Source organism: Sinocyclocheilus rhinocerous, unplaced genomic scaffold, assembly GCF_001515625.1.
Source record: "Sinocyclocheilus rhinocerous isolate Xijiao unplaced genomic scaffold, SAMN03320098_v1.1 scaffold1338, whole genome shotgun sequence".
Taxonomy (NCBI): domain Eukaryota; kingdom Metazoa; phylum Chordata; class Actinopteri; order Cypriniformes; family Cyprinidae; genus Sinocyclocheilus; species Sinocyclocheilus rhinocerous.
Window position 1 is genome coordinate 26608 of NW_015632722.1, and position 25093 is coordinate 51700.

Consider the following 25093-nt stretch of genomic DNA (forward strand, 5'->3'; position numbering starts at 1 on the left):
AAATAATTCAGATAAAATGTTGTGCTTTTGCTCCTGTAGCCCTTGGCTTGTCAGTGTGGCATGGTAATAGTGCCAAGAATAATTTTGTTTACTATGAATTACAAGGAAAAACTTGTTTACATTCTTGGAAACACTGACTCAACACTGAGAAATCTCCCTATGCTGAAATACATGAATGATTGAATAAAATAAAATAAAATACTTCCACTACTGCTCAAAGGTTTGAGTTCAGTAAGATTTTTTATTCTTTTTTCTTTTTCTAGAAAGAAATTAATACATTTATTCAGCAAAGATGCATTAAATTGATCAAAGTGAAGATCACAGAAAAGACTGTATAAATTTTACAAATTTCGAATAAATGCTGTTCTTTTGAACTTTCTAATTATCATGGTTTCCAAAAGAAAAAAAAATACATATTAAGCAGCACAGTAGTTTTCAACTGTGATAATGATAAATGTTTCTAGAGCAGCAAATCAGAATATTAGAATGATTTCTGAAGGATCATGTGACACTGAAGACTGGTATATTAGAAAATATAATTTTTTGTCTGTATATACAACATCATTTTCTTTATGATGCATACAGTGCTAAAAGTGGTATTTTTGTCTTTTAGAATTGCAGAGCAGTTCTTGTGGGAACCCTGGCGTCCCGCCTAAAGGCATCCTGTATGGGACACGCTTTAATGTAGGCGACAAGATCCGCTACAGCTGTGTAACTGGCTACGTGCTGGATGGCCATCCTCAGCTCACCTGTGTGACCAATGCAGGCAATGCTGCCGTATGGGACTTCCCAGTGCCCATCTGCAGAGGTAAGCAAGCAGCCAAATTTCTCTACATGTGACATGCATGACTGCAAGCGTGTGCATTTCTCCGCATGAGTCTTTGATGTTTTTCTGTGTTCTTTTGTCCTTGCGGATGCTTGTGCATATATGCATGCATGTATGGACGAGGGGCTGTAGTGGCATATAAGTAGCCTCTTGAACATTAGAACCACATCACATCACGCTCTTGTCAGCTCTTACATTTCCATTTTATTTTCTATCCTTGTATTTCAATCTTCCCTTCTTTCCTTTCAAGCACCGTAAAGGTCCTTTTGCATTTATTTGACTCTTTCAATCAGTTTTTGATTCCCTTTAATAATTCAATTCACTTTACTTGGCCACATTGTTGTTTTTCTCCTAAAAAGATGAGTCAGGACTCTGTGTGTTTGTTGTGAATATATCAAGATGTATTGTCCTGTGTTCAGACCAATTATAATGTGCATTAGCCATGACCATTCTCAAATAAGAATCTCTCCATAGACAGCCTGCGCCGGTTTCTGCTCCAGCGTGTTTAATAGAAAGGGGGAAACGACAGCGTCTGGATCATGCTTGCTTTGGTTGGACACAAATTGCAAAGCCAACTGTGCTTGAATAGAAAATAGCCTGAGGTACTAAAATGTGGAGCCTCAACCTGGCCCAGACTGCTGTGGGGTATAGAGGAGCAGACCACTGTGTTTGCTGCACTTGTCATCTGGCACTTTTATGTCTCATATGTGTGGATGTGGTTTGATTATTGAATATTTTGTTGATTAACTGCAGAATTGCATACGGTACCGTAGCATAGATGTGATTTTCATTCCACATTAAATTACTTACTTAAGTATGTTTTGTAATGCATGTTGGGTTTTGTGTCTGAATTAGTGCATTTAGTCATTGAATATTCATTAAAAAACATCACAGAACATTCTTAATTTTCTACTCATAAGTTACCTTGACAAAAAGTGAATCTTTGTGTTATATGGTATCTGCCCTTTTCCCCTTTTATGAGCAGAGTAGATAGGAGATTTTTACATAAAAGCAGCTCTGAAATTATTTTTTCCCGGCAATTTACAGTTACCATTAATTTTAGATTAAGGGGGGAAAAAATCCATTTTAAACCTTAAGTCAGGGGACCTTTAGAAATACAGCTTCCGCAAATGTCAATGTTATGCTAAAATTCTGTAATGTATGCACCTCTGAATGCAGAAGTCGAGATATAAAAAGCTCTCCAGAATATTTGTGGCCCACTGGCACTTTTCATTTTCACTTCTAATTGCATTATGGATACTCTGAATTTGTATTATTATTATTAATTAATTTGTTTATTTATTTATTTTTGTGAACTGTGTTGTTGTTTTTGTTGTTGTTATTATTATTATTAAACAATATTATATTTAAATACGTATATATATTCATTAGGAATCATTTTCATGTCTTATTACATTTTTTTTAATAGTTTATATTTTATATGTATGTGTGTGTGTGTATATGTGTGTGTATATATATATATATATATATATATTAACAATTCGGAAAGATATAATACATACTGCTTATTCAGCATTTTGGTATTTTGGAATTGACTGAAACAAATAAAGGTTTCTGTCAGCTGTTTCTAACTTCAGTTTCAAGATATTTTTCTCAAAATTGCTTGGTTGTGCATATCTCCATTCTTGGATGCCTTTGGCACAGTTGGTCAGTCTGTAGTATCAAGGCGTGAAATAGGCATGACAGCACTGCTGCACAGGTAGCCGAGCTGAAACGACAGTCGCAGAGATTTTTATTTAGCTAGGGTGGAAACTCTTAGCCCACACATTACCAAACAATACCATGTTGCAAAATGCCATGGGACTTGTTTATCGTAAAAAATAATCTCATTAGACAGTGTGTGAGAACCTCAGAGAATTGTCATTTTTTTCATTGTCCTGAGCATTTTCTGTTTTTGAAACTGAACAGCAGCCTCAAATAAAACAAAGCCCTTAACGCAGTCAGCAAAATCAATGCTGCTTTTTTAGACCGAGAAGCAAACTATTTTGTATCTGGAAATCGTCCAGACGAGCTCTCGGCATGTTTTATTAACATATTGAGTGGGCTAATTCGGTCCAGTAAATTTTGGCTGCTAATAAATGTTTGTGGATGGGCTCAGTCCTCTGCAGAGGTCAAGGATAACAAACTGGTAAACCCAAGTGAAATGGGCCATCTTGTCACAGCTGAGGAAATATAGCTCTGTTAATCAGACAGCTATAAAATGGCATCATTTAGGTCAGAGACTGAATTTCGGATTTGCTTCAAGCTTTGAATTAGCCGAACAAAGTTACCTCTTCGCTGTAAACAAGTCCCAAATCCTCGGCTGGAAACCAGTGCCTTTAAAGGTCAAGCATGTAGCGAAATGAAGAAAAAAAACAAATAACGTCGCTCTGATGCTGGAACTGTACTGTGAGTCAGTTAATTAACCAAATCAATCATTGCGTGTACGTATTTATGGCTTCCAATGATCTTTACCGTTCTCCACTAGTGCTTATGCTCCTACACCAATCCTACTTAGCAAGGCCAAGTGTGGAATAGCTAAAATTATCCTTTGTCGGATGGAATTCCTCAAGGAGCATTAAAACGCTGATAATTTGACACTGAGGCTATGAGCCTTAATGACTGGCTTTTGATGTGCTAGACTTTAGTTTTGACAGGGTCTTTTTTTATTAAAGAGTTCAGACTCGCTGTGGGCTGCAGCAATCGTGCCTCTCCTTCCCTCTTCCTGTCTGGCTTTGACAACCATGGGGACCACCTGCTTAACGACGTAAATCCCTGATCAATCCCATTCCACTCTGAGCAGCCCTGCCGAAATTGGAGCTGACACCCGCACCCTTTTTAAATGCAATGCTCTTGCCAGGGACTGCTTATGCGCTGACTTGATTGGTTTAGAGAATATGTCTCTAACTGCACAATATAAGCCCATGAAGAAATGTACCAAATAAATAAATAAATAAATAAATCTGATAAAGACTATAGAACATTATTTTAATATTATTTATTATGTATTATTTATATGCTATTATAGTTTTTAGAATTATTTAGAAATACATTTTATTTTTCTATTTTCAGTTTTTATTTTAAGTCATTTTATGTGCTTTTGTCGTTTATTATTATTATTATTATTATTGTTTTTGTTGTACTTCAACTTAAACGTATTTCAGTTAGTGGCAAAGGCAACTCATTTAGTAAGTGTTTCATCTAATTTATGTTTTATTTTATTTCAGCTTTATTTCAATTAACAACAAATAACAATAATCGTAATAGTTTTTAGTTAACAATATCAATGCTATAGAGAACCTTATGAGAGTATGTGATGCATGGTTATGGAGCATTCTCAAGTTTTCTTGACAGATAATGAAAGGCTGTTGCTGGGTAAAAGGGATTTGGCTTCAAGACTCATGGGGTGATGGAAGTCTATTTAATCTTTTTCAGCTTTTTTGCAGAGTGGGCGCTACCGTTGCCACATTTTCTAGCCTCTTGACACTTTCATATGCTAATGCTATCTCAGTGTCTTTCCCTTATGTGCTGCCACTGTTGTCTTAAGCACAGATTATCTTATTAATGCAGTGTAATGTACTAAGTATTACAGTTCTTTTCATTCATAAATCTACTACAGTACAGTACAGCTGTTGCAGTGAAAGTATTTTGTATTTTATATCTGCGCTACTGATTTTTAAAGGAAGTTTTTTTAAGAAATTAATACTTTCATTTAGCAATGATGTATTAAATCAAAAGTGACAGTAACAATGTTACAAAAGAACACTGAATTTTGAATCCATCAAAGAATCCTGGGGGGAAAAATGATAATCGCAGGATTTAAGGGAAAAAAATAATTTCACAGTATTACAATTTTACTGTATTTTTGATCAAATAAATGGAGACTTGATGAGTATTAAATGCCTCTTTCATAAAAAAAATACTAATTTGAAACTTTTCAACACTAGTGTTTATTTTCTTTTATTAACAATTGTTTATATATTAAATATAAATATTATATAAATATATTTATTTTGCTTTTATTTTTATTTATTTTTTTATAAATATTTTTATTGTTTTCCTATAAGTGTGATTTGGGGCTCGAGAAAATCAAAGTTATTGAGATTTCATTTGTGAGCTTAGTTATAAAATCACAAGACTGACAGGTTGTTATGCTTCTGTGTTGTGATAATAGAAATAAGAGATCAATATAATAGCATTTCCTGTTTTCATGAGAGTCTTTTAAGACCAAAGAGAAAACAGGTCATACACTATAAGGCACTGCATTATAATTCTTTCTCTCTCACGTCTTTGTATTAGTAAATAAGCAGCACAAATGTAGTTTGATGATTATACTGAATATTGTTGTCTATTTCACCTACAGATGATCAGCCTAAAATATCCTGAGGCACATAAATACAGAGTTCTGGCATGAAACTCTAGATGGCGCAGTCCGATAGGTCTAACTCAATCTGACCTAATGACATCATTATCACATGGCACAGCTGATTGGTTCTCTCCTGTATCGGTAGCCAATGAGCTCGCTGCTCAGCATTTAAATATATGACTAGGGCTTATTGTAGCAGTTGCAGCTTGCTTCAGAAACCCTCCACCTTCCCCAGCTCCACCTGCATAGATCTGCCCATTTTCAGTACAGAAAATTCTTCTCTAGTAGCATCTTAAGAGTTCATCCGGAGATTGTATAAGATGATTGTATATTTAGGAAAGAAAACATCATCACAACATCAGATATTGCAACAGTGCTGCATCATATGCAGTTATGTCCATGTATGTAAGTTTTTGGTCCAACTTGTTAGCGAACAGATGGCTTATTTAGGTTTGTTGGCTAAAAGTAGTGATCTAGTTCATTTTAGGTAAGTAATTGTTTTGTGGAAATTGTTAACCCCACTACCTTATATAAAGACAAATGCTCTAATTCATACAAAAGTAAGGTACCACACTGCAGATGCCATTTGTATTCCATTAACTGAAACCAAGCAGCAATAATGATGTTGATTTATGCTGTGGTTTGAAAGATCTCGCCACAGTCTGTAGGACAGTATGTAATTCCCCTGAATTCAATTCCTATGTGCACCCATCATTTAAGTGATGGACGAATGCAATTTATTACATGAGTACAGCAATGGAGTGCAGCAATGACCCTATTGGTTGATCTTAGATGGGAGCCCTGCCAGAGGAGACTGCTGCAGTGAGCTCACTCAGGGTTCAAAATTACAGCTGATACCCAGAGACTCTGAACTTCCAAAGTTTGAAGTTGAACTCTAGTGCAGATTCAGGCATCGCCTGGAAGTTGGAACCAAGTTTTCCAGGTTTCTCGGCATCCCTCTTAGAAAGATACAAAGTGAGATGTTAGTTTTTGAGTTGGCTCAGCAACACGTATTTGTGGAGTGTGTCATTTCTGCACCAATAGCAGCACCAAACAGAGCTACAATTGGCCGTATTAGAAGAACACACGCATTCCAGTGAAAATTATATAGAAATTGGCTCTTAAATTGCTCCATTGAATTGAAGCAGTCAATTTTGTAAGAGTCATTTTACGTATTTACACAGGAATTCTGCTCCACATCTGTCTGCCATATGTTTGTTCAAACAGGAAGTCCTGCCACCAGTTTCAAACCATTATTTGAGCCATAAGCTGACATGTTGGACCACTCAAACAAACAAGCAAAGTTTTGAAAGTTTTACCAAGCGACAGTATTTATTTTCTTCTGGGAAGTCAGTCTACGACTAGCTTACTTCTTGCCAGCGGCGTCATCCACCTGTTTTTGTGAGGGGGCACCACTGGCTGTCCTGGCTCAGTTGGTGCCCTAGGCAAGATAAGACATGACCAAAGACAAAACAAATCTTTTTAACAAGTTCGTAGTTCTAAAAATATGGAACATGTGTTTATTCATTGTTACAGTTTTCTTTCATTGTACAAGGCAACACACATACCACGCTGTATAATATATTTATACAATGGTCATGTGACTGCATAGTATTAAAAAAAAAAAATAGAAAAAAAAATATTGCTAACTAGCTTAATCACACAGGCCTCTTAAAGACCTCAGTGACTTATTACACAGACTGCCGCGCCATATGCCACAGACGTTCACTTCCTTTGGTGTGTTCTTTACATCAGTGCAGGCAGATCATGATACATCCATCATGGTTTAAAGAGTGAAGTGATAATTACTCCCTCTGTTTTTGCCATGTTTAGTGGTTACGATAACAGTTTAATGCCAATTAAGGTATTACTGTACCCTCTTGCCCTCATAATTTAATTTCACCAAAGACATACAACACAGAGCTGCTTGGAGATTAGACATAAAACAGATTTTAGCTACCGACTGTAAATGCCCAATATCAGTGTTAAAGAAAATAATGTGTATGAAACAAATCCAAACTGTTTTTATTAATACCTCAAAGTATTTTTTGGACTTTGAACCTGTGCTGTGGAAACACAAGACAGGAAAGAAAAGATGTTTGTCTTTAATGTGAATATTGTTGGGGTTTTGTTTGGACAGAGCCATGAATTATTCACAGTTCTGCTAGAAAGGAAAGGAAAAGAGCCTCAACTCTTATTTGATCTATTTTTAAGTAAGACTTCAGTGACAGAGAGAGACATTATATTTAGGAATGTTAATATTAGACACACAGAAGTAGCCTGACAGTTCTTTGATCGTTTCTCCAAGGTAATCTTCACACACAGAGTGTCTCCTGGACGAACAACATTGTGTGCTCTTTCTCTCACCCTGCACAGAAATTAAGCCTATTAGGTATTGAGATGTACAAATTTTGGTTGGGTTTTTTAATTTAATTTATTTTTTTTGCCTGTCGCACGGTCTCATCTTGGACACCGGCACCACTCTAGGGGTGGAACAATGCTGATGTAAGCTCTAGTCCTCTTAGATGCTAAATGGAAGTGGATGTAGAGGGAAAAAAAACCTGAAATGTCACCTCATTCCCAGGCTTAATGCCAAATGAGCTCACCATCTGATAGCTTGTGGTATGAATCAGCTAAAAGAGCAGTGCGGACATCTCCTTAGTGCTTACATTTTAGAATAAAATACCAGTAAAAAGCAAAAAGCACTTTATCCTGAGAATACAAACATTGCTAGAAACAGCTATTAAACTAAAATTCTTATCACAAGCCTTGATGCATAAATTCAATTGGTTTTAAACCAATAATTTGGGGTTTGTTAAACTTTTCATTTATGTTGAATTGTAATATAATGCAATGTAGCTATGTGTTGGTGAGTGTGAAATGTTACTGTCCTTTATACAACACATTTTGGGGGTGATTCAAACAGAAAAGTCAAATTGCATACATGTTTCTTAATAGTTGAACTACTTTTAACTTGAATACTGCATTTTTAACACCATGTCATCCACAAGATACTATGAGTGACAGGGGCCGTCTAGTGCATTTTTACATAGAAAAATCAGTTCTGAATTAGCTAAATCTGAAGCAGCATTTCAAAAGTGTGAATTTTTAGTCCAACAGCACTGAGATGTTTGTATCAGTTTCATGGTAAAATTCCAGGTGACGATAATGGGGAAATTACGTTGTCTTTGCTCTGTTTGCCAAGTGCGTTCCAAACGGTTTCATTATGAGACACAAGTACACTGCTCCCTCCAAAGTCCCCACTTAAAGGGGTCTGCCCTTCGGAATATGTAGGGCATAGGGATGCTCACTTCCATTTGGACTTCACCTACTGTCTTTAGTGAATCAATGACTCAAAAATGATTGGAAGAAGTCAACTTTGCCATTCCTATATAGCTATCATGTTTTGACAAACTGTACAAAACATTCCTGCCCTTTACCAAGCAAATGATTTTAACCCTGTCTGTTGAACTGTGTTAAATTAAAAGACAGCCAAGCCCTTAATGCTAGATTCTATCTGATGGAGCCTTTGTGCTCCTATCCATTGAATGATAGTTTGGTACAGCAATGTTCTGACACTTTAATGCCTGGCTTGCCTGGGCTGTCTACTCCAGAAATGTTCACCTGTCAGACTTTCACCTGCCCACTTTACTCAGCATGTGAAGTGCTTGAAAGGTTATTCACAAGTTGTATTAATGGCTTTGCTCCTACTTGCTTGGTTTTAAGCACAGAGGGGAGTATTTGTTAGGTTCTGAAGGTCAGATGCTATCGGAAACTGTTGGGTTGATTACAGGTATGGTTTGTTTCCTGTTGTTTCTGTTTATGTACTTTGCAATTGGTTCCTTAATTCTACACAATGAGGAATTTTGTGCCTTTTTAAAAAAAAGTAATTTCATATGGTAACTCATAATTCAGTGCATCAAAACAGTTCTTATGAATCCATCGTTAAATATTAAAATAAATAACATTAAATATTTAAACTCTGATTTTAGTGATTTAAAAATTGCATACAATATTAAAATACACAAATATGTGTTGTGTGCTGCAGGCTAAAAGTAATCGTACAACATTTTTGTTCTTTTCTTTATTTGCTCTTCAAATGAGTCTTTAAATAAAATATGTCTTGAAAACAAATTGATAGCATGATTAGCTTGGTTCTTTGTGTATATTATTAATGATAATGTGCCTGCTTAGGTGTAATGCATTAAAATATGAAGCGAAACCATGAAAGGCATTGTATAATTGATGAAGCTCACTCTGAATTGAGGTAATGAAGAATAAATTAGTAAATACATATAATGAAATTCATGATCGATCATGATTTTTTCTTTGTTGTATTTAAACAACCCCCCATCTCTTAAGTAACTTTGTATGTTTCAAGTAAGACGATCACAGACGTCGACAAGCCATCCGCCTTGATTGTCCCTTTACCCCAAGGGCCAGTTAATATGCTGTGCCTAATCCTATCCACAGAAACAACAAGCACAGTGATGAATATTTACTGAGCTGAATGGTGCTTATCTCCTGTTTGGCATGGAGGACAAAGAATTGCAGATCCTGTTTATAGAACTACATTTACATTTTTGTTCACCATGCTCATGCATAATTGAAGCAACACATTGTGAGATGTCAGATATATAGCCTGTCCCTATAGGCACCGTTAATATAGTCTTCTGTATTTAAAGAGGGAGGAAATCTTATGTTTTTCAGTCTCTAGCTCGTTTATAGACCCTCCTTCTCACATCAAACACTTGTTTATGAGGTGGTTGAGAAATTAAGCACTCAAACCTGCGTTTTTTGAGTTATGTTATTTAACAAAATTGTCTCATTATCGCCATCTTTATGGTAGAATGATTAATTGAATTCAGCTTCATTATTGGCTCTTTCAACATAATTACATTGCAGCTCCGAGGGCCGTTTTGTTTCCAAAATCAGTTGATGAACACAGTTGAAAAATGAATCTCAGAAATCATACTTCAATTAGGATACAGGGGAGGATACAGTATAACCAGCACAGAGCCCCATATGTTATATATTAACATTTATCTCATTCAGACCATTTTTTAACCAAAGTTTTTCAACACTGTCTGAATGGTCCCCTATTCATACTTTGAGACACCATCATCATCATTATAAAATTCTTGTCAGGAAAAAAGTGGAAAACGGATTAACATACAGCTATATATGTTCATATGAGGCTTTGACTGTTCACCATTCATACATGATGATAACACTCAAAGGCTTTACTTAGACAAAAAAAAAAATAGCACATCAAAAATTAATTCACTGTTTTCTTTTAAATATTATTCCCGAGGAATTCCACCTCATCCATTTTTATGGAGAATACCATACATGGCTGCCATCCCAAAATGTACATGTACAATACAGGTGCATCTCAATAAATTAGAATGTCGTGGAAAAGTTCATTTATTTCAGTAATTCAAATCAAATTGTGTCCACGACATTCTAATTTATTGAGATGCACCTGTATTTATTTGACTCATCACTTTTAATTGTCATTTTGTCATTCAGCAAGGATGAGGGTCCTGGAATTCAATGCATGAACCAAGCCAATTCAGCATACCATTCATCTTTTTTATCCCGTGCCATTACCGGTTTGGGGAATTGCTCTCAGCACCGGGTTTCATAACACCATTGCCATATTATATCATAAAAGTGAAGAATGTCATCAAACCTTTCTCCCATTCTAGTTTAATATGAAGAGACAACTGTAAGTAACACATTTTATGTTAATTCACCTGAGAAGTGTAAACAGTGATGCTTGTTTGTTTGAGAATTCTGACCAGCTTGACAACAGTGGCTCAGCCAATGTTGTGATTTCTCCTGTCCCAGCTTAATGCAGATACAATTATAAATATAGCTATGAATTAGTTCATTTAGTTTGATTTTGCAACTTGAAAAAACTATGAAACTATGAGTTCTGACAGAATCTGAATGTAATGCTTGAGTTGAAATGTAGATGTAATATTTTAAGGCATTGTTTTTCATGACTATTTTGAGTCAGGTGAGACAGAAGGTTGAGTTTTGTGTTCATTTAATAGGGGTAGCACTGGAATAGACACATTTCGATTTTGAAACGCACCCGGCTTTCGCATGTCAACTTATCACCGAGACATGCTACAGTGTCACAACATGTCAGAAAACAAAAGGACTATTTAAGGACAAGATATTTGAATGGAGTTGTAAATACTGGTGTATAAAGTTTCATGTTGGCTTGTCACAGAGTAGCCTAGTTTCTGCTCAGTATTCAGACATTTCAGACAATACTTGTTTGACCATGGCTGAGTTACTTTTACTGTCTGAAAGTTTAATGTGAGTTTACAGAGCTATTGAGTAATGTGAATTAAACATTACAAAGTCTGAGGGAATTCTGTCTTAAACCCAGTGGTTTGGTGAATACTTTATTTTCCCATTTTGAAATGGGCTTAATATCAGTGATGGGCAACAACCAGAATTGGCTTCCTTTCAAATCAATCAAGATTGGCCAATCCCACATGATGCTAAATTGGAGTGACAGAAAAACAGAAAATTGCAATTCAAAGAAATTCAACACACATTAATAAGATAACAAAAAAACTGCATTAGTTTGATACAACTCCTGTGTTCTGTTTACATCTTGTAGCCGGCCTCATGTTATTTTGAAGACTTTAAAAGGTAAATTCGATTTTTCCAGGTATTTATGTATTTTTGAAATTATTAAATATAATGAATATAAATCATGGTAACTTGTAAAGATTGTGTACATTATATACAGAAATATGTATAAATTATGGCAACACTTTGCAATATGTTAACATTGTTAATGCATTAGCTAGTACAAACTAGCAATGAACAATTCTTGTACATGTTGGTTAACGTTAATTTTTACATAATATATTTTTAACCTTTCAAGTTTAAACATGAATTTTAAAAGCCTTTTAAACATGAATTACCAGTGGATAATATTTTTAAATTAACATTAGAGTAATCAATAAACAAAATAAAATAAAAACTTGATATTGTATGATACCTAGCATGTTAACTAATGTTTCGGTGTTATTGCAGGCATTAAGTATTATGTAATGTTATTATATAATAATGTGAATAATGTTTTTGGTCATTTGTTCTGAAAATAAAATTGTATATACAGTATAAAAATTATATGTGTGTGTGTGTGTGCGTGCGCATTTTTGTGACAAATGAGGACATACATTTGTATAATGACAAGGGTATGAGTCACCTACAAAATCAGTTCAAATTAGAGTTTAAAAGGCATTCTTAATTACATTTTGAATGCTGCACAATCCTTTTTGATATAAACATGCTCATGAAAGCCTATAGTATTATAAAGAAAAAAAGTATCCCTTGGGCCTTTTGCTTTTTGATGAAGAATTAACTGTTTTTGATTTCAAGGGCAGAGAGTCATGGAAATAAAATTTCATGTCGCAACACATCAAAAGGAAATCTGGCACCAGAAAACATAAGCACATCAACCCAGTGAAAAGCGAAGCACTAATAAGGCACTGATGTAAATGAGGGTTTTGTAAAATGATCGATCTAGCAGCTCAGAGAACAATAGCAAGTGCCCAGGCTGTGCCAGAGGCTTTTTTTCCTCTTTCCTGCTTTATGTTTCTAATCCTGGAGTTGTAGTTTGGGGGATTTGATTCTGCTCATGGGTCCTCCTATAAAGCCAGTATGATGATCACTTCAAACCCATCAGCCAGTTATCACATTGAGATATTGACACTTGAATGTGGGAACCATCTCAAATTAAAGGTCTCGCCAGCAAATTAACACATTTCGAGGAAAATACACAATGTACACACACTTTTTCTAGGGTTCTACATTGTGCTTTGACAGTAATTGCCTCATGGCATGTCATCCTTCTTTTTTTTTCACCATTTGACAGTTTATTTGATCAGACTCTGGACATGTCAGCTAAGGCAAGCTTGATTTTGGTAGAGCAGAAATGGGTGAGTAAGAGAAGAGATAGGAAATGTAAGGAGGAAAGACGTAATGAAAGTAAGAGCTGGAGAGGCATGTTCTCCGATCTGAGGACTGTGATGGCTGTGACAGCTACATGTGAAGTAATAATAGCAGTGGAGAGGCACAGTCCATTGAGCCGAGTGGTTTCATGAAGATATATATAAAAGAAACAACAACAGAACTCTGATTTTTCTAGTTTTATTTCTAGTTTTCTATGACCTCCCCATGTTGAAAGTGTAGCTCACACAGTATCGCTGTGACTTGTAGTATCGCTGACATTTTTTAAATGGCTATAAATACTATTTTCGTCATGTTTTTCTTGCCTGGTTTGCAGTGTTTGTTAAATGCAGTCTCAGAAAATAAAAGGTACAAAAGCTGTCACTGGGTCAACACCCTTTTAAATGGTACACTTTTGTACCTTATTTACCCCTTAAGCATATTAGTAACTTAAAGGTACATTTTCGTACCTAATGTTTACATATTAGTACCCTGCAATGGTACCGCTCCAGTGACAGCTTTTGCAGCTTTTTTTCTCAGAGTGTAAGTAAATTTTAAATGAATGCCAAATTGTGGAATTATACATGCCGGCACGCTAGTGCTAGTGGGACAGATTACAGTTCGACAAAACTTGGCTTTTTCTTATCAGTTGTATTGGTGCCACCTACGTCTCACATCTCCCATCAAAAGATTTGCACAGACATTCGGCACCGAACATGTGGTTTCCCAGGAGTGATTGTCACATGCCTTCACTTTGTGTTGCCAGCCAATAGTAGACAATGAGGTTCGTCCCCAAAAGTGACAGGAAGCAGCAGCTTGCTTATTCTTCACTAGGGCGAGCTGGAGGATGTAGACAGCTGGAGGATGTCTCGATAAGCCAAAGAAGACAAAAGAAGAAGAGAACTGCTTCAGCTCTAGAGGACAAACATGCAGGATGTAGACACAATGGAAGGGGATTGTAAAGAGTGAGATGGGGTAATACTTATTGGTTGCTCTGGTGTATGTTTTGTTCCTAGTCTGTAAATGTGTATGTGCATTCAGTGAGTCTAAAATAAATAGCATAGATTTTATGAATAGATTTTTATTTTATGTTGTTTTTAAATAAACAAATAAGCACATTTTTTATGTATTACTTTTTTTGTTTAAACATGTATTAATAAAATACAATAAAAACATGGAATAAAAATCTACTGTTACTAAAAATGTTTTTAGTAATAATATATATATTTTTAAATATTAATGTTTAGCAGTATGTTTTGCAGTTATGTAAAGCTACCACTTGTCAAAATATTATGGGTAGAGCTACTGTATGTGTTATGATGTGTACAGGTATGAGTTAGAAGCCAGAAAAAGATGATTAGGCTGCTAATTGACAGAGGAGAGAGCAGTTTTTAGCAGGGCGTAGTTAGGTATCACTCAGTTATATTCCTTCTGGCTTGAGCTGCCAGTGTGAAAATGAAATGGCTGATGTATTAATAAAATACAATAAAAACATGGAATAAAAATCTACTGTTACTAAAAATGTTTTTAGTAATAATATATATATTTTTTAAATATTAATGTTTAGCAGTATGTTTTGCAGTTATGTAAAGCTACCACTTGTCAAAATATTATGGGTAGAGCTACTGTATGTGTTATGATGTGTACAGGTATGAGTTAGAAGCCAGAAAAAGATGATTAGGCTGCTAATTGACAGAGGAGAGAGCAGTTTTTAGCAGGGCGTAGTTAGGTATCACTCAGTTATATTCCTTCTGGCTTGAGCTGCCAGTGTGAAAATGAAATGGCTGAGACTATTAGTACAACTCTGAGTTATATTTTGGAACAGAAGCCACCAAACCATCAAATATTTGGACTGAAGAAAAGTCCAAAAAGTTAACCTGTCCATCACTTAAATTGCCTTATACAGCCTGGTTCCAAAGCGTCCCAAATTGTGCATTTAAAAAGTCACAGTAGGGGTTTTCCTCAAAAGAACAATCTTGTTTCTGAAGCAGAAGCACATCTCCTTTTTGCAATTAAATTGCGCTGTTTACAGAACTTGACCTGTATGATCCCTAGCTACTGATTTATTGAAAATGCAGCTAATTGGATGCATGCTTCTATAGGGTAATGAATGACAGGTGTTACTTCAGTAAGCCGCAAGCTTTCACTTGCCCACGTACACTTGTTCCTTACCTCATGCACATGCATAAATTGAAATAAATTAATTTGCAGACAGACTGAACAGTCACGAGGCAAACATTCTAGCAATAAAAGACAATGAAATAACCTCTCAGATGCTCATATACATGGAATTACATTTCGCTTTATAGTCTGTTGTGCAGGGGCTGAAAATTATATTTTCTTTTATGTCTTTAGATTCTTTTCAGATAGGAAAAGACGAGATAAATACAATCAATGAAAAGTCTCTTCATGTGTCACTTTCTGGGGAAATTGCAGAATGCAGTGAGAACATTAGAGCAAAAGCTCCTCACACATTTAAATGGCATCGCATTTTTGTTTTGACATGATTATCATAAACAAAATCTGGCTTTCACATAAGGGCAATTTTCTTTTCTTTCTTTCTTTTTTTTGTTTAAGTTTGTGATGAAACAGCACTTTAGAGAGAAGTGTTATAATTCACAATCACTGCCTCTCAGGAGAGACTCGGTTTAGCACAGTATGTTGAAAATGGCTGATTACATATCTGAAAGCATTAATTACCACAATATCTCTGTGCTCTCAGTGCATGTGTGTGCAAGTGTGTGCATTTTGAAATGCGTCCCAAAGTAAATTACAGCTGAAAATAGAGATTAAGTGCAACAAGAGAGAGTTTTCTTCTTCTTCTTCTTCTTCTTCTTCTTCTTCTTCTTCTTCTTCTTCTCCTCCTCCTCCATGGTGGACATTGTTTTTACACTGACCAAATGAAATTTACTGTCACTCTAAACCAACCTGACAATCTAACCTAAACTAACCTAATTAAACCATTGATTTAATGTTTATCTTGCATAATATTAGGGGGAAAAAACAAATTCAATTGTTTTATAAAAAAAAAAGAAATCCAGGGCAGCTGAATGTCTTGCAGGTCAAGGTAAAAAAATTATTGCAATATTATACAAATTATATTAACCATTGATTTAATTTTTTTATGCAATGTATCTGCAGTTTTATTATTTTATTAAATTCCTATTATTTTATTTATTGTTTTAGAATTTTACATTTTTGCAAAACTAGGATATCCCAAATGTCCTCCAGAAAAGGTTTTGTCTTATTTGGCTCACTTCTCTGGGCAAATTTGACCTGAAAGTATAGTAAAACTGGCACACACATACACACAGCCATTTGCATTCTGACAGCACCACACCCTCATCAAGAGCTGCTGTTGTATCTAACTTATCTACACCATTAATCTAATGCATATTTGGACTGATACACCAGTCGTAATGACTGCTGGCACAAACAAAGATTGGAGGTCGATAAATGTCCTAAAAGTCTCAAATTTATTTTACAAGGTTGCATTCCGGGATTCAACAAGGAAGCCAGTCTCAATACAAACAAAGAATCGCAGGTGGAACGAGAGGGAATGAGAGAGGAGGGGGGAAAAAATCTGAAATCCAATAACAAGCTTTACACTTTGTCAATACCCTCACATCAAGGGCACTCAAATAACAAGATTAGCAAGCAGCAGTACAGAATCAACTGCATGCATATATAATTTGCACTGATTCATAGTGCTTGGAGAAGACTGAGAGGGTGAAGGTGACTCTCGGTGGCAGCTGGGAGCAAGACTGGCCTGTGAGGCCTTCAGTAATGATGAGGTAGTTTGTGGCCACATTTGAAGCAATGCAATTGATGATTTGTTTGATTCACTATTATTGACTCACTCATGTCCTCCATGGTCAGTGAGTGAGTGGCCACTTGCAGTACTATCACAATAATGCATAAAGATGCTTTCTAGAAACTTTCTAGAATTGAAAAATAAGTGAAAATAGAGCGAAAATAGCATTTTAGTTCATGTCTTTTTATATTATGTATCTTCTTTATCGACGTCTTCTTTTGTGAAGGATAATGTGACACTAAATTGTAATAATATTTCACACTATTACTGTTTTTACTGTATTTTTGATAAAAAAAATACAGCCTTCATGAACATAAGAGGCTTCTTTCAGAAACATAAATGGTTATATATGGTATAAATCTTTTGCTTTTAACTTTTATCACTTGTAGAATTGTATAAAACCTTACACATCCCACATATTGGGTCAAACGTTCAGTATTCCAATGGCTTGCGGCCATGTGCTGTGCACTCTTGCTTGTGTGATTGCTTAAGAATAATCTCATGTTTGTATCCATTATGTGTGTGTGTTTCTGTCTGTGAGCGCGCGAGTGGCTGATGATTCACACATAGTGGTCTAATGGGGTCAAAGAAGCCTCGTGTCAAATTCAAGGTCCTGTGTGTGGTGCATCCACATGTAACTATCTAGCATGTGTCTTTTGGGGAATGAAAATTCTTGGCTGCCCCCATTTCCTTGTGCCTCATTACCCTCCAAGTCAGTGCAGTGACCTTTCAATGGTCCAACCTGCATCCGTCCCACTTCTGCGTATCTCAGGCGATGTGCAGGATCATGGCAGGATAAATGGCTGGTTAGGCATGATTAGATTATGACACCATATTTGTGGGATTTTCCAGTAAGTAGTTTCAATGAAAGCCACTTATGCTGAAACAGATTCAAGAGTAGAGAGAGATTTTGTTTCCCCCTTCTATTGTCATCAAAAATGTATATCGAATTCCTGCAACTCTTTTTAAAGATTCATTCTCAACTCTCTTGCGGAATGAAGAACATTATTATGGAGATCTATTGACTAAAGACCATTGAATCTGCAGTCATAATGAGCGAATGTGGATAGTTAGCTGTTAAATGGGCCGTGATGGATTACCCAACAATCAATTTAGTTTCCGATCGTAGGTGGCTGTGGCTTAGTGTCCATTTTGTGTCTTGTTGGGAAATAGACTTATAATGTGGTCTCGTCTGGATGGCAATGATATTCGATACTCAGTCCGTTGTTATAGACATCAAAAGCTGTCATATAATTTTATAGACTGACCTTAATAGCAACAGGCAATTTAATAGCCGGTCATTTTGAAGTACTTCACAAAAGGGCTGTGTGTTAGAAGTGTTTCATTATTAGAATGATGCAGCATTTTCCAAGCAGTTTTATTTGAATCAAATTTTTTCTAAATATGTCATTCCTTCACTGCTCTGCAAGAGAATAATGAACAGACTAAATGCAAAGCTTCCAGAAAAGGGAAGCTTTTTAACATTGGCTTCTCTCCACAGTCCAGGAGGCACCAGTGAATCGTTGCTGTATCATTTAATTACTTTAGCGCGGGATGGATCACATTCCTGTCAGACAGGGCTAAGCTTGTAATTAAGTGTGCTAATTAACAGCTGTTGTAGCAGGATCAGGATTTCCAGTGTTTTTGAATTGAAGATCGGTTAAAGCTTTCCAGCTCCAAACCTGTTAATTCCTGGTTAAGAAAAGTGATGTGTAAGAAAAGGGATGTGCTTTATGGAAAAGTTCACCCAGAAATGAAATTCTGTGAATGATCATTTACTCACACTCATGTTTTTTCCCAAACCAGACTTACCTTCTTCTGAAAGCAAAAACATTTTTTGAAAACGATGCAGATGCATCATTACAGAATCAAATGTGGTGTCAAGGTTGTAAATAAAGCTCATTGGAATGTGATTTACACAAAAATACTATTTCAGTCTTTCTACTTTAAAATTTCAGTAACACTTTATTTTAAGGACCAACGCTATTAATTAGTTACTTATTAGCATGCATATTACTAGCATATTGACTGTTTATTAGTACTTATAAAGCACATATTAATGCCTTATTCTGCATGACCGTATTTTAGATCCCTTAATCCACCCATACCTAAACTTAACAACTACCTATTAATAAGCAGCAAATTAGCAGTTTGTTCAGGGAAAACTCTTAGTTAATAGTGAATATGTGTTCCCTATTCTAATGTGTTACCAAATTTTCACATTTAATTCAATGGTACTTGCCATTTCCATGTAATTAATTGTGAAATTTACTAGCAATTTAGTGAAAAATGTTTCTACACAGTATTTTTTTTTAAATAGTATTGTGTATATTTAGTCTTCTGAAGTCATATGATTTGTTTTGTTTGAGCAACAAACTTGAAATGTAACTCCTTATTCATTAAAGATCTTCTTCTCCGGTGAGCTGTTAACCACTGCAACAAGAGTCAGTGAGATGAACAAATCATTTAGGCTAGTTTTATGAACTGCATCCACTGATTCATTGAAAAACTGCTGACAAATATTGACAAAATATTTACATTTTATTCATTTAACAGATGCATTTATCCAAATATTTCATTGAAAATATTCCACATCAATTTAAACGTCTGACCCTGCCATGTTCATGAGCGAAGTAGTGATGCCTGTTTCATGAATGAATCTTTCTTTTGAGTTGAATCTTTTTCATTAATTTGTTGATCCCGTTTACACAACTGGTCTAAATGATTTGCAGAGCTAAGTCAGATGTTTTAAATTTTCGTTTGTTTTTCACACAAAGCTATTGTATGGCCTTAGAAGTCTTTGAAAATAACTCATATTGTCCACTTTTAATGGTACTTTTATGTGTTTGAAACCTTTTGAGGGGTGAAAAAAACTTGAAAGCCTCAATCCTCAGTCATTGTGAATGCTTGAAAAGTGCAGTTTTTCCACTTTTGTGCTCAACAGAAGAATGAACGTCATACGGGTTTGCAACAACATGAGTAAATGAAAATATAATTTTCCTTTTAGGTGAAGTATTCCTTAAATGTACCCTTTGCGCAGACAAATGCAGCTCAAGCATGAAATTTCTTGTCAGGAGTTTAATTTGCGCTTTACAAAAATGTCTAGAATTGGGAGGGTACCAGTGAGTTATCAGATATGCTGTCCTGATGTGTGTAGGACACCTTTGCGCTGAAAGGTCTCTTCCCACAGTCCTTCCTTCCTGAGAGTAAATTTGCACAACACTGCAAGCTCTAATTGCTCTGAATGCTTAGCTCAGTCGCACATTAAGTGCAGTGAATTAATACAAGCCTCAGAACGGAGCTCCCCGCAGGGCTGAATGACATGTCTGTGTGGGTGTGAGGAGCAAATATAGCGAGCGACGTCCTCTTCCTTGCCCTAGCAGGTATTCTGAAGCACCACTATTTATAAAGTGCATGAGGATTATACTTAAATTGATCATAAGATTACAGTTTTACATGAGCATGCACTGTTGATTAGCTCAAGGCCATTTCAGCACCTCCTTAATGGTGTGATTGAAGTGTCAATGATCTTTTGTAAAGCCAGCCAGCCATCCGGTGACTGGCCCGAAACCCACAACTGCTGTGCTGAGCTAAGTCATTTCTCTATTTAGGAATTACTGTACCATGATGAGTCAGCTGTTTCCTCTGACACAGCACAGCAGAAGCTACGCTCCAGAATATATTTTGCGTATTTGGTTTTCCATATATTCAGAGACAAACAGTACATTTTGACCCCAGTCATTTGCTTACAAAACCCAGAAGGCTGCATGAAATTCAAGCTAAAAAATAGACTTGGGCTGCATTTGTGACCAGCATGAGCACATAATCAGTGTTATTGAATACAGTTACAAAAAAATACAATATACACAATGAGAGAAGCAAAGCTGATGGAAAAAAAACACCAATATATACTGCTTGACGTTGGGTGTCATGGGGATTCGTAAACGACAATGGGTGTTGGGACGCAAGATTCAGTCGTTTCATCTTGTGTAGTGTGTCATAGTGGAAGACAACCAATGCCACGTCTGCAACACTTCTCAATGTCGCCACAGAATGACTTGCATGTTTAATTTTTTTTTCGGTCATCCATGATGAGTTCCATCACATCTGTGAGACTGGCCAATAGGAGCACAGAAGCACCTTTGTACATGCTTTAAATCATGCTGAAACGAAAGATAGACAATGGTATGGGTCCTGCTAGGTGGAATTTCGCAATGGAAGAAATGTTTGTGGAGCTATGGCAATAATACTCCTGCATTTATGAGGTTTCCTTGAGGGACTACCGCAACAGAGTAAAAAAAGGTCAAATAAAAACTATTTTACCTCAGTTCTCTTTGACAGCCATACTGTCTTCTTTATGCAATCCAGATTTGTGTCCACTGTCAGGTTTTCTTTCTTTTTTGGACTTTTCTGACGACAAGAAACACTCTCAGAAAAAAAGGTACACGAGTTGTCACTGAGGCGGTACCTTTTCAAAAGACACACATTTGTACCTAAAGAGTCCATATTGGTACCTTAAAGGTATATACATATTAGTACCTAAAGTGTACATATTAGTACCTAAAAGGTACAAAAGTGTAGCTTTTGAAAAGGTACCGCCCCAGTGACAGCTTTTGTACCTTTTTTTTCTGAGAGTGCAGAGCAAAACACGCTGTTTGCTAGCCATTGTTTGTTTACGCTCATGGCACCTTCTGTCTAGTCCCGCCGTATCGATGACAGCACGCACATCGTTAAAGTCGGCAAGCGATGAATGATCGGGTAGCAATGTGTAGTCTGATAAGCTTCTTGTTCACAAAACGACATGATTTTAGCAGTCAAAATCGCATAATCTGACACAGCGGCTGTCGTAACCGACAAAAAAATAGTGTAGTCTGAACCACCCATTAAGGTCAAAATAGTGACTTTCATATAACCAAAAGAAAAAAGTTGAAATATGTTGCGTTTAATTAAATTCTGTTGTTGAAGAAACAGCCATATGTGCTTGTGCCCACAAGTCCGTGGGCTCTGATATCATAACACTTCATGGTTTCTTGATATCTTAGGCTTTGTTTTGACATGACCTGTTGGTGCGAGCACAGTCTACATCCCCCAAGCAGAGCAGTGATGAATCAAACAGCTCGAGAGCAGACAATTTAGCCGCTGCAGTTGCATCAATGCCCTCAGTAGCTTCTTTCTGTAAGGCTGATTGTGATTTGAATGGACATTCTGGATGGCCATCTTCATTGTTGCTTGTGAGTGTCATATACAGAATAAAATACGTAGAATATAATAGATTTAACCAGGAAAGGCTGTCCCAAAACATATATATATATATATATATATATATATATATTGTGTCTCATATTTCATCTCAAAAATGCGATTTGGGGTGGTCATAATTTTTTTTAAATGTATGATTATTTTCACAATAATAAAAGTAATTTTTAAAATGATTTGTTTGTTTCACTCTTGTTTAGATTATCAAATAAATCATATAGAATAATTTATATTTTATGATGGACTTTTATAGCAAATAACTGAACATTTGGGAAAAGAGTAAAATATATTTTAAGAGCATTTGAATGTAGCAAAAATAAGTGATAAAGACCCAGTAAGCAGTAATAAATATGTTTGACCTTCATATAATTTATCTATATAGATTATAAATAAGGTGACTCATTTTTGAATCTATTAATTTGAACAATAATCAATCCTTGGAACATAAAAGTGCCTGAAGTTAAAGAAACACCCCTATAGATTACTGGAAATTGTTAGTGGATGAAACACATTAATGAGAGTTAGAATTTTTTTTTAAGAGTTTAGTTTCTAAAATTCCACAAGTCCAAAAAGGTATAAAGTTGAAGAAACATCCAAATATAGAAAAAAGAGTGTTATCAGGTACATGGATTCAAATTCAAATGCTTTTATATTCCCAAAGCTCTACACAGGTACCATTTATTATTACATCGTGGTCATTCCAAAGTCTCCTCACAGCAGTTGAGATCAAAAAGTTGAAATGGGTTTGTGACTCCTGGGTTCTCCAAAGCATGAAAATATGTTTGCATGCCCACATTTGTTGAAGTTGTCAGGACTGACATTTTACAAATCTCCTCAGAGACTTTATGGAGGGACTAGCGCATTCCTGAAGACGAGAACTCACCTGAATCCACACCAGGCTGAGCGTTTTCTCATTTCTCTTCAGAACTTCAAGATATCTTTCAGTGCATTGGCTTCATTTATTTTGCCCTCCCACAAACATACTTACTACATTTGCAACGGCAGCTCATTTATCATGTCACTCACCCTCAGGAAAAAGTGTCAACACAAATATGAATATTTGTGAAAACAGAATATGACATTATCACCACAGAAGGCTCTGGAGGACTGCGGAGATGTCAGTAAGGATGCTGTATAACTGATTGATTTTAGGGCGAGGAGCCCCTAATGCAGCACAGATGTGATTTTAGAACTGAGTGACCAGATGCGACTGTTTGTCAGCGTCAATGTTTTTGAGGCTGTCTCAGTTGTCACACTGGTTATTTTTGTTTTCAGGATAGAGCATTTACATTTTTTTAAATAATAATCAGACATATAGAATAACATAAAATGTAAATTATGATGAACCATAATGTTGTTTAAAATGTTTATATATTCAGAAATATAATAATCTCTAATGTTTTTAATCACATGCACACACTGTATACATTGATTATTTGTTTACTTACTTTTATATTATGTTATGTTATGTTATCTTATGTTATATTATATTATATTATATTATATTATAATACAACAGTTCTTTCTGGTTCTCAAATCTGATTGGCTGAGAGCCTTTTCCAGAGGTGCGATATTCTAGTGATAACAGCACTGCAACCATTTCACCATTTGTATCACTCTGCTTGCGGTATTTCTCACAGCGAGTGTTATGGCGGATACCCAAATCCACTATGATTTTGTAAATAATACCGTTTTTTGTGTCACAGAATGTAGTTTTGAGAGTTTTAGGCGATAATGTAGTTGTTTAGACTTCAAATATGCAGTTTGTTAATAAAGATAACGTCTATTTGAAAATGTGCTTCAACGTTTTTGGAGATGTGAGCTCCAGTGTATCAGCGACCGTTCAGTGCTCATGAACCTGCCGAGAGCAGACTTACCTCGGCCAGTTCTTCTGGAATTTGCCACTTCAAATTTAGATCAAGTTATATATAGTATTTATTTTGTGGAGATATATCAGTGCCACACTGTATTTTTTATAAACTGTTTGTTCTATAATAACAACAACAGCAACACGTAATACAATTGTAATAATTAAAAAGAACCAGGTATGTTCAAACTTTCTGCCTTTTCCTGATTGGACAAGTGAATGTCAGTCGTAATCCTGACTTTATGTTGCATATTATTTATTTGCCCTTTCTTTTCGTGCAATAAAAACTGAATTTGCCTTGTAAAATATACCCATACCTATGAATACAGTACATGTCCATTTGAATTTATTTGCATTTGACATTGAGCATGCATGAATAATACACATACAAATGCACTCTTCAGCTGAGTGTTCTGCAGTCAGAATGTGTTCATTTCTCCTGCTCTTCGATGACTGGATTAGACCAAAGCCCCCAGCGTGGCTCTGTGCAGTTCAATCACCATATTCCACCCCTCTCAACTGTCACATCACATGGATTATACAGAGACTCCATCAAGCCCAGATTCCACCTCCAGTCGCTGGCAGGTGCTTTCCCCCCGAGAACACAATCTGTGGGTAGATAGGCCATTGCATGGAAACAGAAAATGAAAGAAATAAGCTTTGTGACAGAATGTGATTTAATGGATCTGGCCAGGTGATGGAGTCATATTGGACATATTGCAACAAAGAATGGCTTTTTCAACCAAAGTCAAAGGCAAAAGAAGTTATTAAATTAACTTATTAAAACATATCCCAGATTTTCATTGGTCTCAGACTTTTAGAACCCACTGTATATCTTAATGGCCCATTGCAGTGTGTACATATATAGTCTAGTCAGGCTGGTTTTTAGCTGATGGACAGGAGAGTGTCAGGTTCCTGACACCACATCTCATCCCATGGGCCCCTGAACGATCATTTGCTAACATGTTTGTGTCTGTGTCT

The 25093-nt window shown here is 35.9% G+C and overlaps 1 protein-coding gene across 1 annotated transcript in view; it reads left to right on the top strand.

Annotated features, from left to right (window-relative positions):
* Positions 1-613: 613 nt before the first annotated feature.
* Positions 614-25093, top strand: part of LOC107742859 (CUB and sushi domain-containing protein 3-like) — a gene marked incomplete at its 5' end in the record, with an annotated part of 265370 nt that continues 240890 nt past the window's right edge. The window contains one exon of the mRNA XM_016555932.1: positions 614-808. Within this exon, the coding sequence (XP_016411418.1) occupies positions 614-808 (195 nt within the window). The remainder of the gene's footprint in view (positions 809-25093) is intronic.